General features: G+C 42.8%; 1 protein-coding gene across 1 annotated transcript in view; it reads left to right on the top strand.

Annotated features, from left to right (window-relative positions):
- Positions 1–18,586, top strand: part of ARHGAP10 (Rho GTPase activating protein 10) — a 263,229-nt gene that overhangs the window by 199,842 nt on the left and 44,801 nt on the right. Inside the window, exon 19 of the mRNA XM_008143974.3 lies at positions 17,399–17,543. Within this exon, the coding sequence (XP_008142196.2) occupies positions 17,399–17,543 (145 nt within the window). The remainder of the gene's footprint in view (positions 1–17,398; positions 17,544–18,586) is intronic.

Genomic DNA, 18,586 nt, shown 5'->3' with positions numbered 1-18,586 from the left:
TCCTCTCTTTCCTGGTCCATCTACCGCCTGGAGAATGGAAGGAAGTGGTCACTCACTTGGCCGCCTAAGACAGAGACTCCTGGCAGGGGCTGGAATTGTGGACAGCCCAAGCAGGAGGTATGAACACAGACACAGCATTTTGGCAAAAGCAGAGATGAGGTCAGAGACCAGGCTGAAGACAGCCCTGGTGGCATCTTTGGCCCTCCTAAACCCATTGGTTATGGATTGAATTGTGTTCCCTCAAAATCCAGAAGTTGAAGCCCTAGTCCCCAGCGTAATTCTCTTTGGAGAGGGGTCTTTAAAAGGGTAATTAAGGATCCATGAGGTCATAAGGATGGGGGCCCTAATCCAATAGGACTGCTGTTCTTATAAGGAAAGAAAAAAGACACCAGGGATGTACACGCACAGAGGAAAGGCCATGTGCAGGCACAGCGAGAAGTGTGCCGTCTGCAGTCCAAGCAGAGAAGCTCAGGAGAAACCAACCCTGCCGCCACCTTGATCTAGGACTTTCACCCCCCCAGAACTGTGGGAAAACAGGTATCTGTTGTTTAAGCACCTGGTCTACAGTGTTCCGCTGTGGCAGCCCTACCAGACGAAGACGTTTCCTCAGAACACTGGGCAGGCACACTGGAGTGCGTCGCAGAAAACAGACATCCAAAACCTGGGGAGAGATTCAGGATGTCACCCATCCTCTAGTGGTGTGTACAGAAAGTGTTGACACAGCTGCCCATTGAAGACATTAGTATCATTGAAATCAGCCAACCCCAAATAATCCAGTGTGCTGTCTATGTGAATGTATTGCAACAGGAGGGGGAAAAATGTAAACTGGAGACGAAGAATCTATTTTGGAAGAAAAACTGATCTAAGGAAGAGAATAAATGAACTTATTAAAATCCATCTCCATAGAAGAACTAAATATTTATTCAGTAAAATGGGAGTTTAAAAATAAAGTGATTAAAGAGGATTTTTTAAAAAAGGTGCTTGCTGAGCTAAGAAAACAGACTGGCACCTAAAACAACATCCAAACAAATGAACAGATTAAAAACCGAAATGAATAGAATCAAAAGTTGGAAAACAAATCACCATGATTGATGAAGCAGTCATATTCAGTGGATGAAAAAGAGAGATGAAAGAAGTCAGAGAAAACTGGACGTGGGGGGCAGAGATGACCCATCACAAGACATTATTGTCACGGGAACACCAAATCAAGTGCATTGAACCAGTCATTTGTAACGATCACACAGGGACCTTTTTATCTGAATTACAGTGAGACCTTCATTTGATCAGCGTAATCACTAAAGTTTAGGAAATACCAATTCTGAATTTTAAGTCACTCAGAATTATCCATGTCGAGACATACTGTGGTTCAGTTACTGTGTTGGAGTTTTGAGGAAAAAGAAAAACTGTACCAGGAGGATGCATCTGGTAGCCTCATGTTTCCTTACAGCAGCTCTGAAGACCACAAAGCAATGTTTATAAGTCTTTTTTCTTTTTTTTCTTTTTCTTTTTTTTAAAATATATTTTATTGAATTTTTAGAGAGGAAGAGAGAGGGATAGAGAGCCAGAAACATCGATGAGAGAGAAACATCGATCAGCTGCCTCTTGCACACCCCCTACTGGGGATGTGCCCGCAACCAAGGTACATGCCCTTGACCGGAATCGAACCCGGGACCCTTGAGTCCGCAGGCCGACGCTCTATCCACTGAGCCAAACCGGTTTTGGCTGTTTATAAGTCTTGAGTATCTATTTTGGACCCAGAGAAAAATTCCAAACTTCAAACTGTAGAAATAATACGGACCACTTATTCTGGTCCATAATACTCTAGCTTTAGAAATTAACAACAGTAATAATAATAGAAGCCCCCCACCCCTCCTCAAAAAAAAGAGTTCCTGGTTATCTGGAAATTTTGAAGCGCTCATGATTCGTAGATAAAATAAAAATTGCCGACTTCCTATAAAAATATGAAACATGCATATCAAAACTGAAAGAACAGAGTAAAAATTGTCTCCAGGAAATTTATAACCTTATACAACTTAATAAGCCAGAAAGAATGAAATTAGTTAAGCTTTTACCCATTTACTCCAAATTTGAAGAAAAATAAAAAAATATATAAGGTGAAATTAATTAGAAAAGAAACAAAAGGTGTTCTTTTGTTTTGTTTTTAATAAATACCTCTTACATTTTTGGTGGATTGGGGCGCATAAAATAAAACAGATTTCCTTGGCCAGGCTAGTTAAGGAAAAAAGGGATGGTGGGAAGGCTCACATAAAGTGGAACAAATATGGAAATAACCCATAACTACTCAGTGCACAGAATTTTGAAAATCTGAATGAAATTAGTGAACTAATGATAATGAAAGAAATGGGCACAATTTTAATACAGCTGCCATCCATTTCCCAAAAAAGCACCAGGCTCAGATATTTTCACAGGTGAATTAAACTGGGAAGAAATAGATCTGTTGGTGTTTACACTGGTCCATAGCAGAATAAAAAAACCCTTCACATTATTTTTATGACTCCAGTAGGGCACTAATGCCAAAGCCTGGCAGAGACAAAGCTGTAGATCAATTTCATTTAAGAATTTTATGCAGAGATCTTAAATAATACATCAGCAAATAACAGCACTATTTTAACAGCATAATATTTCCATCTAAGTTGTATTCATCCCTGACATATAAGGGTGACTCAATATTAGGAAATGCAATATTAGGAAATGTACCATATTATGAAGTCAAAAGATAAAATCAGGAGATGCTTAAAAGCAATTGACAAAATTTACATAATTCCCAATACAATATTTTCATGAAACAGAAAATATGGATAGTTCCTTAAAATGATTTAACAATATTTTAACCCTTAAGATAGTATCCTGTTTAATTGTTGAAATGCTTAAAATGCTGAAATTGTGATTTAGTTCACTATTATTAATTATTGTCCTAGAATTACTGGTCAAGAAAGGAAGAAAAATAATAACTGATAGGAAAACTGGAAGTGATTGTATAATATAGATAACTCAAGAGAACAGAGTGACAAGCCAGTAGATACACTAGCAGGATTCATTGGGATGTAGGATTAAAAGTAATCACCAGAATCAATAGCTTGCTCATGTACAACTAGAAGCAGATAATACAGGGGGAGAATAGGCCCTATTATCAATGTCATCTGAAATATAAATTTCCTGAGTGTAAGTCTAAATCAAGAGAGGGAGAATACATATTTGAAGAAAGCCATAATGTTCCACTATAATGAGACGTGAGAAGTCACTTTGAGAGGCGGAAATAAGTGGTCTTATTTGGTGGGGTGTGATCGAGCAGCCTTTTTGAGACAGTTTGGCAGTGTCAGCAAAACTTAAATGCATGTTTGCTTTGAAGGTAATCTCTCTGCTACTGAATACTCTATAGGTATTCACTCAAAACTTTGCAAAAAAAGGGAGAGGGGGTTCACCTCCACATGTGTCTCTCATTGGAAACAGCCTTCCAGTGAGGGTTAAATAAATTATGTCATGACCATAGAAGAATGAGGCAGGGTGGTAAATACTGATTCTAATTGTGGTGGACACACCCTATGGTGACCCAGTGACCCAGGCCCTGGAGTGCCAGTGGGACCTGTGACTTGATTCAAACCAGGATAATCAAAGGCGATGGCCTGTCTTTCATGATTGTTTTGTTGTATCAGATTCCATTGGAGCAGATTCCACTGGGGAGAGAGGGACTCTCCTACTGGCCAGAAAGAAGCAAATAGTCATGTTGTGAACTGTCTATGGAGAGGGCCACGTGGCAGGGAACTGTGGGTTACCTCCAGCTCTTAGTCAGCAAAACCCAAAACCCTCAGTTCTGCAACTGTAAGGAAATGAATTTTGCCAACCACCCAAATGAGCATGGAAGCAGTTCCATCCCCAGTTGAATCCTCCAAAATGACACCTGATTATAGTCTGAGGACGGGAGCAGAGAACCCAGTTAAGATGTGCCTGGACTCCTGACACATGGAAACTTTGAGATAATTGACAGCTTTCTTACATAGAACAAGAATCAGAAAACATAGGAACAGTAGATGTGCTGTTCTCAGCCTCTGAATTTGTGTTAGTTTGATACACAGCTACTTTGCACTTGTTTATTTCCAATGTCCAGAACATTGCTTGTCTCATAGTAGGCATTGAGTTAATATTTGAATGGATAATTAAAGATACAGATATGAAACTGTATCTTTATTATGATCCTTCAGGTGTTTATATATATACTAGAGGCCCGGTGCACGAAATTCGTGCACGGGGGTGGGGGGGTGGTGTCCTTCAGTCCAGCCTGCACCCTCTCCAATCTGGGACCCCTCGAGGGATGTCCGACTGCCCGTTTAGACACAATCCCGGTGGGATCGGGCCTAAATGGGCAGTCGGACATCCCTCTCACAATCCAGGACTGCTGGCTCCCAACTGCTCGCCTGCCTGCCTTCCTGATTGCCCCTAACCGCTTCTGCCTGCCAACCTGATCACCCCCTAACCACTCCCCTGCCAGCCTGACTGATGCCTAACTTCTCCCCTGCCAGCCTGTTTGCCCCCAACTTCCCTCCTCTGCCAACCTGGTCACCCCTAACTTCCCTCACCTGCAGGGTTGATCGCCTCCAACTGCCCTCCCATGCAGGCCTGCTCCCTCTCAACTGCCCTCCCTTGCAGTCCTGGAGCCTCCCAACTGCCCTCCCCTGCTGGCCATCTTGTGGTGGCCATCTTGTGTCCACATGGGGGCAGCCATCTTATGTGTTGGAGTGATGGTCAATCTGCATATTACTCTTTTATTAGATAGGACTAGAGGCCCAGTGCATGATTGAATCATGCACGTGTAGGGTCCCCTACATGCTTTCGCTTTCGATCGCTGGTGCACCAGGCCTTTCAGAAGCCTCCGGCGTGGCGGAGGCTTCTGAAAGGCCTGGTGCCTGAGCGGACAGGCACCCAGCTCCCACACTTTTGCTTTCGATCGCGGGGAGCTGGGTGCCTGTCCGCTGGTGCACCAGGCCTTTCAGAAGCCTCCGGCGCCGGTAGAGGCTTCTGAGAGGCCTGGTGCCTGAGCGGACAGGCACCCAGCTCCCACGCTTTTGCTTTTGATCGCTGGTGCACCAGGCCTTTCAGAAGCCTCTGGTGCGGCAGAGGCTTCTGAAAGGCCTGGTGCCTGAGCGGACAGGCACCCAGCTCCCTGGTTTTTGATGGTCCGCGGCGGGAAGTGAGCTTGCTGCCCCAGAGGCCCCTTCTGTGCGGCAGCACAGCCATGGCGCCCACGCTGAGCTCGTGCCACCACTGGCGACGCAGCTCAGCGTCCCACCCGCCCAATCAGCCACCCCGGCCACCCCGAGTCCCGCCCCCCCACGCCTCCTGGCCAATCGTGGGTCAATTTGCATATTTGTCTATTATTAGGTAGGATAGAGGCCTGGTGCACAGGTGGGGGCCAGCTGGTTTGCCCTGAAGGGTGTCCCGGATCAAGGTGGGGGTTCCCTTGGGGCATGGGACGGCCTGGGCGAGGGGCTTGTGGTGGTTTGCAGGCCAGCCACGCCCCCTGGCGACCCAAGCAGAGGCCTTGGTATCTGGAATTTATTTACCTTCTACAATTGAAACTTTGTAGCCTGGAGTGGAGGCCTAGGCTGGCAAGGGCAGGCAGAAAGCTTGGCTTCCTCTGTCGCCTGGGAAACCCAAGCCACCCTCCTGCTCTCTGTGGCTGTAGCCATCTTGGTTGGGTTTATTTGCATACTCGCTCTGATTGGCTGGTGGGCGTGGCTGGTGGGTGTAGTAGAGGTATGGTCAATTTGCATATTACTCTTTTATTAGGTAGGGTGTGTGTGTGTGTGTGTGTGTGTGTAAATTGTACATATATGTAGACAAATGCTTAGGCAACTCTTAAAATTTCCGTAGAAGGAATCAAAGAAACTATTGACAATGATTATTTTGCTGGGGAAGAGACTGTATTTTTCCAATATTCTTTGTTTCAGTATCATCAACATTGTTTTCAGGATGAGGAGATTATGGCTCATCTGTAGTTTTCTTCTTTGACTTAAAAAAAAACTAAACCAACTACCATGTACTTAAATTTACTTTACAAAATAATCAAATACTCTAGTTCCGTATCTCAGAGGGTAGAAATATCTGTCAACTTGACTGATCTATTGTACAAAACTGGAAATCGCTGGAGAGAGATCCTTGAAAAGTTTCAGTGTGAAGAAACTTTTAACAGTGAGTCTGATTGTTTTTGACTTTGAGCTCCGTGCATTGTTCCATGCCCTTCCTTTCTGATGCATGAAGTTCTTGTGTGGCCATTTGTCCTGCGATGACAAAAACCTGAAGCAGTGGTGGGAGAAGTATTTGTGTGATCTATTTAGTACATTCTATTTCTTGTGAAGCGCTGATATCTTGAAGTTACTTTAAATCAGGTTATTTTGCTCCTGTCCAAACTATCATCTGATTATACCAGTACACATGGTATCAGATGAAGAACTGAAATAAACAGGTCTCTTGGTGGCAGATTGAAGATTGCTAGGGATTATTTCACATTCCTCCTTAGTGTCTCCTTTCTTTAAATCTTGGTGGACCCTGAGATCGCTTTGATCATTAGACTACGGCGTGAGTGACTCTTCACTGTGGCTTGAAGAGACTGTCAGCTTTTACTTCCTTCCACTTGGGACACTCCTTCCAGGGGACTTCAGCTGCCTTGCAAGAAGTCCACTCACCCTGAGAGTGAGGAAGCCCACACTTGCCATGTAGAGAGGCTGGGCAGGGGAGAGGAGGCGCCGAGCCCAGCCAGTCCTGGCTGTCCCGGCCTTCCCGTCCCAGGCATCGGACGTATGGAAAAACAGCTTGGTCTTCCCAGACTCCAGCAGACAAAACCGAGGAACCCAACTGACAACCAAAACTGAGCGCAGGCCCATGGCTCCCTCCCAGCCACCTCCAGCCGTTTGGCAGGCCCCGCTGCGGCTGCTCACTCCTGCCATGCCCTGCCCACACTCCTGAGCCAGGAAATTACCAGCATCATAAAATGGTGGTGGTTTGATACCGCTAAGCTTTGGAGAGGTCGTTACGCAGCAGTGAACAGAAGGAATGTCCCACTATTTCACTGAAAATGAATTTTTGTTTAGTGAATTCTGTTTCCCTATTGACCTCCAGAACAGTATTTTTTTAGGTGGGAAAGGGAATGTTTTTAAAGGTTATGTATTTAAAGAGCAACAACATGTTATATGATTTCCCCCCCACACACACAATAAAATTTTAAAAAATGAAAATACAGCCCGGCCAGTGAGCTCAATGGTTAGCGTCGATCCAAGAACCAAGAGGACGCCATTTCGAATCCAGGTCAGGGCACATGCCCAGGTTTCGGGTTCAATCCCCAGTAGGGGGCATGCAGGAGGCAGCTGATACAGGTTTCTCTCTCATTGATGTTTTTATCTCTCTATCCCTCTCCCTTCCTCTCTCTCTAAAAATCAATAAAAAAAACCACTATTTAAAAACAAAGAAAATACAGTGTAGGGTGTGTAGGTGATTAATTATTCTCCCCACTCTGATAGCAGTTGTAGAGCTTCAGCCACCTGGCTCAGAGTTCCACCTTCCCTGTCCTCATCTCTCTTCCCCCAACACACAGAGTTGACTTATCCAGGGGAATCTCTGACCTTTTTGGGAGCTGGCTCAGGACTGCTATAGTACCTGCATAGTTTTTTGTTTGTTTGTTTATATGTATTTGCATAATAGGATATAGGAAAATGAGATTAAAATGCCTGTAGGTGCTGTGGCTCTTAGTAAACTTCAGGGAGCTAATTACCACGTTCTTCCACAAAAACTTCTGTGGAAGAATAAGGTTATAGTATTTTGGGAGCCAAAAAAGGATGGCTTAATTTTTTTTATGATTGTATTTATGAAATGGTAACAGTTGACAAAGCCTTTTCATGTACATGCTAATATCTGACACATTATTTTGCTTTTTTCTTTGAAAGAGAAAACCAGAATAAAAGGAATGTTAAGATTACTCCCTAAACAGTCCGGGCATCCCTGTGGCATTGCCAATGTAATGGGAACCCACAGAACCCAGAGTATGGCTGACTTGAAGTCGGGAAAGGAGGAAGCTCAGGTCTCAGCATGGTGCAGTGATCAGGAGGTGGGGAAAGGTTCTCTTGTCCTGCAGAAAAGGGGGCAGGTCGGCCTGACAGATTTGCTTCTGTATTGAGAGGAGGGAGTCGCTAGGCTCAAATAGTTTGGTGAAGGAGGCCATCTTTTGGGATTTCGTACATAGTTTCTCTCATAGGTTCCTGAGTCAACCCAGTCAAGCCCTTCACCCAGCGTTTGGATGTCTTTGGAATGACCCTGGTCTTACCTTGGAAAACTTTGAGGACACGGAGCTCATTATCTCCCAAATTAACCTGCCCAAGAGATGTGTAACTTCACCTGTTCAGAAGGTCTTTTGCCCTCATATTCAGTTGACATATGCCTTCTTATATTCTCAACCCATTAGCCCTGGTTTTAACCTCTGGGACCCATCCCTCTTCCACGTGATAGTGTGTTTAGAATCTGAGAATTGGTACTGTGACCTGCTGGATTTCTTCTGGCCCTTTAGTTATATGACTTTGTTTTGAACTTCTCACCTTCAGATCATACTCTGTGATGTGATTTGCAATAGGAAATATATATTTGGTTCTTGATCCCCAGTTCCTGGCTCACAGCTCCCAAAACCCTTATAATTTCCTCAGCGATAAGAGCGAAGCGCGCATCTTCACTGTATTTTGTCTCTTGTCTTCCTTCAGTGCCGGAAAACACCGCAGATCCATAAAGGTGAACGAAATGGGCGTCTTATTATTCGTGATGAGCTCCTTTCCACCGCAACTGGGTTTATGTTAATAAGATAACTTTGGAAGGCACCAAAGGATGGGGCTGGTTGCTAGGGAAACCAACCCTGAAGAGAAGATTGTAAATTTCAGTCCCATCCCTTAATTTGTGGGAGGAGGGATGGGCTGGAGGTAGAATCAATCTCCAATGGGCAATAATGATTTAATCAGTCATTCCTGGGTAATGAAGCTCCATGAAAACCCAAGGACAGGGTTTGGAGAGCTTCCAGGTTGAGGAACCAGAGGCTTCTAAGTGCTGCTGTGCGAGTCCCCAAACTCCACCAGGACAGAAGCTCGCCCTGGGTGTCTCTCCATCGGGCCATCCATTTACATTCTCTAATATCCTTCGGTAAACCAGTATCTCGTGAGGAACTGGCTCTCCTGAGGCCCATGAGCTGCTCTGGAAGGTTAATTGAACCCAAGGAGAGGGTTGTTAGAACCTCTGATTCACAGCCAGTTGATCAGAAGCACAGGTAACAACTTGGGCTTGTGACTGGCATCCGAGTGGGGGCAGTCTTGTGGGGACTGAGCACTCAACCTGTGGGATCTGATGCTATCTCCAGGTAGAGAGTTAGAGTTGTGTTGAACCTTGAGACACCCAGTTATGTTGGAGAATTACTTGTTGGTGTGGGGAATCGCCCTCCTCGTTGGCGTTGGGGGTTAGAATTTTCACATTCCACTGCAGACACTTGTTTCTCTGTGACTTTTACCGCACAGGAGAATGCAATGCCCCGTGTGGCCCAGGCAGTGAGGAGCCCAGTCGGGATTAGCATCACCTTCCTTGCAGGTATACCCAGTTCATCCTGTCTAAGATGTCCTCAGTTCATCAGTTGTGACAGGCGGTGGTGGCCTTACCGTCCACGTTGACTTTTTTCATGGCTCTCGCCGAAGCACACATTTTGCATGCCATCCTGCAGCTGCTTTTTAAACGTGTAGGTGCTGCACCATTCATCACGGAAAATTAACTTAAAATTAACTTGGAAAATCTGGGTCAGAGCTGGTCCCAGGTGCGGTGGGATCAGGTGAAGGAAGTTCTGACTTTGGCAGCTCAGATACAGCTACTCTCCCTGCGAATCAGCGAGTTCCATGCTGACGTGTAAGTCCAAGAATCTAAACATTAACCTTTTTAGATTTTTATCTTCTTCAAAGGGCTTTGTTTGGTGTTTACCAGAATTTCTACAAGGAATATAAGTGTATTAGTTATCACTTTTGTAACATGAATACATTATAATTGGGGGGGAAATTGTCAATAAAAAAATGTAAACCAACCAAATTTTAGGAGCAGTGATTAATCGTGAAGGCTGATAACTACCCTGTGGGGTCATCGCTTATTTTCCAAAAGGTCATCTTCCTTGAAAATTTCAAAAGATAATGAGTCCATTCTGAATATGTTTACTTATATTCAGTTTAAAGTTTCATAGTTAACATTGAGGCAGGGTCCTTCTTTTTCTCATGGCTCGAGTTAGCCCTGTGTGGGGGAGGCCTCTCCCTATGGGTCCCCAGGCCTTTGGGGACTGTAAAAGGTAGGCTTCCTGTGTTATGATTCTCTGCGCTGGTATAGGACTGAGTGACTTCTAAGGAGGCCTGAGTCCTGGAGAGAAGAAATGTAAAAGGGGGAGAAGAAAAAGAATCTTGGATGAAGTTGTACACCCAAATTGAAGGATGAGGAGGAAAAGAAAAAACAAAGGAATATCATGCATGGAGTATGTCTTCTAGTTGACATAGAGTAGCTATATTTCTTTAATGGTTTTCTAGACTTTAATTGCTGAAATGCAAGCTTTGTTTGCTTGTTAGCAAAGGACATAGCAATGGAAAACAATTCTAGCTCGGCATAGCTCTTTATTCAAGGAAGGATACTTGTGTAGACATTTGGGTTATGAAAGTCTAAGCTAAAGCTATGTTTGGGCAAGTGTTTTCTTCTGACTTTAGAAAGTGTATGCTGCATTTTCCAAACATTTGCAGGTGCAAATTGATAAAATTGCACCCGGATTGTTTAAAGGTTTGCAGACCAGAAAACAACATTTTATAATTGGGGTTATATGTTCACCCCAAATGTAAGAGTGATGCAGCCTTAAGTTAATCAGGAGATGTTCACCTTATGTTGACTGGGGAGGATGTTATTTAGTGAGCAGTAGGAAACTTATTCAGTGCCATTGGGTTCCCATTATACTATTACAGTTATGTATTCTTCTTATCCCTCGCTGGTTGTTGTTTTTTAACATTGGAGAAACCAGAGCACCGAGAAACCAGTTATACCCACAGTTAATGCAATTGAGAATACTCATGGTTTGGGGTAGGTAGTTCTGGGGTCGTTTTAATTTTATAAAGTCTGGTTGATAAGTTGTCATTTATTGAAATATTGAAGCCAGACACCAAAGTCTGGTATGTGTTACTCAATTGAATAGAGTGCTACAGAAATCAGTGTGGTCTAATCCATGGGCACTTAGGAAAGGGTCTGAAATGTCTCCTGAGATTAAAGCTCAAAGCTTTGAAAGAAAAAGAAAACCAGAAAGCCTACCAGTTTTGTAAATTCCAACAAGTACACCTTTTGCCTTTCTTTCTTCTTCATCTCCTTTTATTTTATTTTATTTTATTTTATTTTATTATTTTATTTATTTTATTTTATTGTAAACCAAAATTGAAGTTGTGTGTTTGTTTTGTTTTGTTTTTTAAAGCTCATTGTAAGTCAGGGCATAATCAAACCTGAACCTCTGGGATGAATGACCATTACCATGGGAATGTCTCCTGCCCCTGTCCATTCTCCTGGGATGCAATGGAACAAGATCCTATAACACGCTTCAGTGTCAGCTTCACAGGTCTCTGTGTCCAGGCTTGCATCAGATAATGCATCTGAAAGCGCTTGGAAGAATTTCAACTGTTGAGCAAAACTTCCCCTGATGAGAAAGTCCATGCATAAAGTGTAGTCTGTTAGAAAGGGCCAGAGCCAGCAAGAGGGGAAATAGCAGTTGGCGTTGAGACCTTGGTCTGGGAGGAAAGCCACTAACTAGTGGTGTTAATATGAACAAATCTGTAATCATAGGGGCCTTGGTTTAGTCAACTGTGAAATAGAGGGGTTGGCTTAAGTGATAACTAGGCTAAGTTTCAGCTCTGAGGTTCTGAATTTTAATGAACCAGAACCAACATGAAAACTTAGTACATTTCCAGCATCAAGCCTAAACCCAACTGGTATTTTGCTGTCAGTCCCCATTACCAAATCTAGTTAACTTTTCCGTAAAAGACCCATATTTAGTCATGGGGTAGCGCCGATTCAGGAACGGACAGCTGGAGAGTTTTCAGAGCTCTCTGTGTGCTGTTCACATGGGGGCTAAACTCTGAGGTTACGTTGTGGATGGAGGTTGAAGCTGCCTTGGAGCTGAAAGTAATATTTGGCCATTTTGTAGTCACATGTTTTAGAAAGGAGATTGGAAATACTCTTTTTGTCCCTCCTTTCTATGTTAAAGGTTTACTAAGGCGAGTGTGTATTGATTTCCAGCTGCCTTCTGGTTACACCTCTTGTCTGTTGTGTTAGATACAGCATCACGCAAGAGGATATACTGTGAATGGGGCTTAATATGACTGGGTAACATCAGAGGCAGGGGAGTGTGGTGTATAAGTCATGCGCACTGGAATCAGAAAATCTGGATTCAAATCTTCGTAGGTCAGACACTTGGCATAATGTCAGATATATTGCAAGTACCCAGTGGTTGCAGCTGTCATCATTCAAGATGATAGAATATTCAAGCTTAGTGGTGCTCTTCTCACCATAATGAAGACCAGTGAACTCTTCAGTAAAACGTATTTTTTTAAAAAGAATGACCTCATCCTCTTTAGTTTCTTTTAACCATAGTATTTATTCATTCAGCTGAGTGAAATGTTGCAGGTTTGAGTTGAGTACAAAGCAACCTTTCCAGAGACCGTCCTTACTTCCTGTTGTCTGCAAAGTATTTCTGGCAGAAGTGGCCCAGTCATCTCCACACGTGGCCCCCGGGAGCAGAGCATGAGGGACCTGGGGAGGTATTTCTGTTTATGGCTGAGTCCCATGGGCATTGGCATCCAGTTTGTTGAGTCTGAGGAATCTGTGACTCCGAACAGTGGTGCCAGACTTGTGTTTGCGCTCACACCCTGAGGAGACCTGAGTCAGCGCCTACTTCCCTGACACACCTACTCGTGGAGTTTGTTTTTTGTCATTGGATTGTCTGGTTTGAGTTTTTCTTGTGTTACGAATACGTAGGTGCAGCGAGGGAACTTTCTACCCTGAAAAAGAATAAGTTTTGAGTAGACTTGATTTCTTGATTCTTTGTTTTGGTTGAGATGAGTTCATCTGGCCTAGAACAAAGGAAACACAACACAGGGTCCTAGGGGAGTTAGGGGAGTCAAAAGATTTTTGCAAGAGACCTGAGTGACAGAGACATTTGCATCCACACAGTGGTTCTAGAATTGGGAAATCAATGTTATATTTAAGGATGACACACTCTCTCTGCAAAGCGATGAAAAAGATATCCTAGGGTGAGGATTAACAACAACGACAAAAAAATCTCTCAGCATTGAAGTGCAGAAATAAATACACAAAACAATTGTATGATTCTAGATGACTTGGGAAATTTGAAAGATGCTCTTTCATTGCTTCTCTTGGCCCAGTGCTTGATGAAGTTTTCCCCACAAATACTTTAGAACCATGGTCGGCAAACTGCGGCTCGCGAGCCACATGCGTCTCTTTGGCCCCTTGAGTGTGGCTCTTCCACAAAATACCACGGCCTGGGTGAGTCTATTTTGAAGAAGTAGCGTTAGAAGAAGTTTAAGTTTAAAAAATTTGGCTCTCAAAAGAAATTTCAATTGTTGTACTGTTGATATTTGGCTCTGTTGACTAATGAGTTTGCCGACCTCTGCTTTAGAATAATAACCTATAGAATAATTAAACAATTAATTTGAGAAATATTTAAAAACTCAACAAATTAGTGCCTTCTCAAAACGGTGGCTGAATTGAGTAATGAAGGTCTGTGTCCATTTATATTATCACTAGAGGCCCAGTGCACGAAATTCGTGTAAGAGTAGGCCTTCCTTCCCCTGGCTGCCGCAACCGGCTTTCCTCTGGCACCTGGGACCCGGGCTTCCCTCTGGAGGCTGGCAGACACCCGAGACCTGGGCTTCCCTCGCAGCCCCAGCTTTGTCCGGAAGATTGTCTGGAAGGACATCCCGAAGGACATCCGGTCTAATTAGCATGTTATGCTTTTATTACTATAGATGATGTGAGCATTTTACAAATACCAGTAACTACCATTTATTTCTGATTACCAAGTGCCAAGTGCTGTACTAAACACTTTATAAACATTATATCATTTAATCCCTGAAATAATGTAAGATGTAGGTTTTTATGGTCCTCATTACATAGATGAGAAAAGGAGGTGCTTCGTGTTTTAATATGCCTAAGCTTCCATGGCAAGGAAGACTGAAAAGCCAGGATAGTTCCTTCTCAAATTATCATCTTTGCTTTGCTACCACCTAATCTGACTGATAGGTTGGCTCTTTGAAATGCAACATGACATAGGATTTCTTGAAGGAGTAGTTGGTCTGTAGAATCTTTGAGACATTTTAAGCCTAATCAAGATTTGGGAAGGTCCAAGGAATTGATTGCATATGTCCAGTGCCAATTTTTCTGAAATAATTTTTCTGGTATTTTGATTTGGACTTTGATCCATCCAAGACAAGCATCGAATGCAGTGGAATGACATCTAAATGGGCGGTTTTCACCAGTGGCTACACAGAAGAATCACCTGGGGAGTTTTATAATTCAAACCCAAGAAAACAAAACAAAAAATTGGAAAGCCCAGTCCCTATTCCCAGATATTCTTGTGTGTGTTTTTCATCCCAGCTTTATTGAGATGTAATGGACAGAACATTGTACTTGTTTCAGGTGCACAACGCAAGTATTTGATGTATGTGTATATTGGGAAATGATCACCACATTGAGATTAGTTAACAGTCATCACCTCACATAGTTACACATTTTTTTATTAATCCTTACCCCAGGATATTTTTCCATTGACTCTTTTTTTTTTTTTTAGAGACAGAGAGAGTAATACTGATGTGAGAGAGACACATTGATTCGTTGCCTCCCGCACACGCCCTGACCAGGGCCCGGCATTGAGCCTGCAACCGAGGTATGTGCCCTTGACTGAAATCATAACCTAGGACCTCTCAGTCTGTGGGCCCATGCTCTATCCACTGAGTCAAACAGGCTAGGGCCACATTTTTTTCTTGTGATAAGAACTTTAAAATCTACTTTCTTAGCAACTTTCAAATATACAATATGCTAGTATTATTAACTATAGTCACCATGCTGTAACTTACCTTATAACTGGAAGAAATTTGTTCCTTTGACCACCTTCACCCATTTTCCTCTCTCCCCACAACCCCTGCCTCTGACAGCCATCAGTCTAGTCTGTTCCCTATTTTTTTAAGGGTTTTTTTGTTGTTGTTTTGTTTTTTAGATTCCACCTGTAAGTGGACTATAAAGTCTTTGTCTTTCTTTGTGCGACTTATTTCACTTAACATAGTGCCCTCGAGGTGCCTCCAGGTTGTTGTATTTGGCAGGAGTCACAATCCTGGGTCCTGTTGTGCTTATAGTCCGACTCTGCAAATTGGGACCACCCCCATGCCTCACTCCCCACTCTCTCATCCCACCCACCCATCCCCTTGAAGTGGTGGTGGTGGTGGAAGAGAAGAAAGAGGAGGGGAGGAGAAGGACCAAGAGGAGTGGGAGGAGAAGGAGGAATTAGAGGAGGAAAACTGGAACTAGAGGAGGAGGAGTTGGAATTGGAAGAGGAGGAATTGGAATTGAAGGAGGAATTGGAATTGGAGGAGGAGGAATTGTCACCATTTGCACCATTCCAGTCTGGTGATCTTCAAGGAAGTTCTGCTTGGAAGGTTATCAGCTCTGCAGTGCCAGTTCTTGGGATACAACTTTTCCATGATTTATTTAGGCTTTGGCTCTTTGCTTTGTTTGGTTTCCTAGTCCAGTAACATCCGAGAGACTTTTGTTACATTTGTTAAGATCAAACATAAGTAAGTCAAGGGGCTATTTCAAATGTTGGTCACACACAAGTGCTGTTTTATTTCAGTAGAATTAAGTTTTTCCATCTTCTCGCCTTCAACCTACTCTATTCAACTTAACTTGTCACCTGTCCCCACCGCTCTACAAACTTTTTTCGTATGAACAGTGACAGAGGGCCGTGAATCCAGCTGTGGCCAATAGTCTAGAATGCAGAGGATTTTTAAAGAAAGATAAGTAGTGTGCTGTTTTCCAGAGTACCCAATTGGAGCACAGATTCTGTGGAAATAGGTGTTAGCAGGTTACCAGTTGGAGCACTAAATTAAATTTTCACTAGCAAATATTTGTCCACAGTAGTTTAAATCATTTTTTATTCTGTTCACACATGAGAGGGCAGTATGGTACTATAAAGCACATGTTCTGGTGCAATGCTTGTTTATACTGACATATAATAGTTTTTAGGTGAGGACTTTTAGACCCTATGATTATAACTTTGATACGGTTGTCTGTTATTAAATATGATACCCATATGTGATACTCTCCCTCATACACACAGGTCACATGGCTGTTTGATTTCAAATGCACAAATATAATAGTTTCCTTGCAACAGTGGTGCTTTCACACTGTGCCTTTTATTATTTTATATTTATGTTTTGTTGAATGCTAGCTGGCTTTCTTCCCTTTTCTTGCTTCCGCTTGAGGAACATCAGCCCTCTAACGATGCCGTGTCTGTTAGCTTGTTGTCTTTAAATACTTTATTTTATGACTTGATTGAAGGCCGAAGGATCTCCAGTGTTTTGGGGGACAGGAGGCCTCTGAACTCAGGTCTCGGTAGCCATGAAAGCTCTATTATAAGTCACCTGTATGATATACTTCTCTTGATGGCACAGCTTGCTTTGTCTTGCTGATATATGAACGTCACTGTGGATAATCAGGGTGCTAATATTCTAGGTTTCATAAGTGGAGAGGGAGTTATTAAGAGGAGTTGGAGAGAATTCAAGTTAATTGGTAAGATCTATAAAACGGTTTATGAAAAATGTATGTGGGAATCTGAAAGGTAATTTCATAAGCACCAGCTATTTTTAAACATGTAAGAAATATTTGCAGTCATATGTTTTTGTTTGTGTAGTTTGAAAATTTTGAGACAAGCTTTTTGGCATAAATATAACCAACCCTGTGTGAAATTTAAGGGCATATTTGTTTTTAATTTTTTTTCTGGCTACTTTCCTTATGGGTGAAGAGCTGTGGTATTGTCTACACCTGGTAAAGATAATTATAGTTGTTTAGTTTGGGGATTAATTTATTTTGAAATATAATAATTTGATGTTGCTTTGACTTAGTTTTAATGAGAAATTTTATTTAGAAAGACGACTTATACCCAGAATTTGAAGGAATGGATTTTTGGCTCCATCCTGTTTTGGATGAGCTCCAAATCAAATGTTGTTTGATGCTGGTTTACTGTTGGAGTACACAGGTGAAACAATTAATGTCCTTTGCACTTTGATGGCAGATTTTTCGGACGCTGCCTGATGCCACACCCCCTGAGTCAGTCTCCCAGTCACCCCCAAATGCTCCACCAAGACAGTCGAAGAGACAAGGCCAGAGGACCAAGAGACCTGTGGCTGTGTATAATCTCTGTCTTCAGCTGGAAGATGGTAAGATGTTCATTATATTTTTCTGCTTGACAGCATGTTGAGAATATGGCATATCATATGTCCTCTGGGCAGGCCATGGGTTTTCATTCTGTGTATGGTTGAGTTATTTTTGTAAAATGATTTTTTAGAGAGAAAGAGAGAGGGCGGGGGGGGGAGGAGGAGAGACAGAGAGACAGAGACACTGATTTGTTGGTCCACTTATTTATGCATTCATTGGTTGATTCTTGTATGTGCCCTGACTGGGGATTAAACCTGCAATATTGGTGTCTGGGGAAGACGCTCTGACCACTGAGCGACCCAGCCAGGGCCATCCTTTGTGTTTCAATTTCTTTTTCCCTGAAGATTTTTCTGACATTAACAGGGAGGGTAACGCTTTCCTGTCTGGGAGAGAAAGTAAGTTTCAGTTTTGTGTTTGTCTTTGTTATGCATGGTTCTTTTTATATTTTTAAAAGACAGCTTAAATTTCTTTTTTGGGAGACTTGTGTGACCTCCTGTGAGGTTATATAATCCTGAGACAAATGGAAGGGGAACTAAAATTAAAGCAGATCTTTCATGAGAAGAGTCTGATGTTAAATGCATTTAAACTAAAGGCACAGTTCACCGTAGCACTGGGGTTATGGCTTATGCACCTTACTTGCTCCATGTTTCTGACTTTCTCATAAGGCAGGTATCTGATCATCTGATCATATGGCAGGGGTGGCAAATTGACCTGTTTTTAGGGGCTAGGCTGAGTGAACTGAGCTTTAGTCAGATTCTGGCAAATGTAAATTCTCATGTCCCACTTAGGCTACCATGTTATGGATAATTTTTTTTAATTAATCCTTTTTTCCATTGATTTTTTTTTTTTTTGAGAGAATGGAAAGAAGGGGAAGAGACAGAAAGAGAGAAGCACATTGATTGGTTGCCTCTTGCACACTTCCCAACAGGGGTGGGAGACTGAGCCTGCAATTGAGTTACGCGTCCTTGACAGGGAATCAAACCAGTGATCCTTCAGTCTGCAGGTTGACACTCTAACCACTAAGCAAACTGGCTAGGGCCAGGCT

Source organism: Eptesicus fuscus, chromosome 6, assembly GCF_027574615.1.
Source record: "Eptesicus fuscus isolate TK198812 chromosome 6, DD_ASM_mEF_20220401, whole genome shotgun sequence".
Lineage (NCBI taxonomy): Eukaryota > Metazoa > Chordata > Mammalia > Chiroptera > Vespertilionidae > Eptesicus > Eptesicus fuscus.
This window is presented reverse-complemented; position numbering and strand designations above follow the sequence as displayed.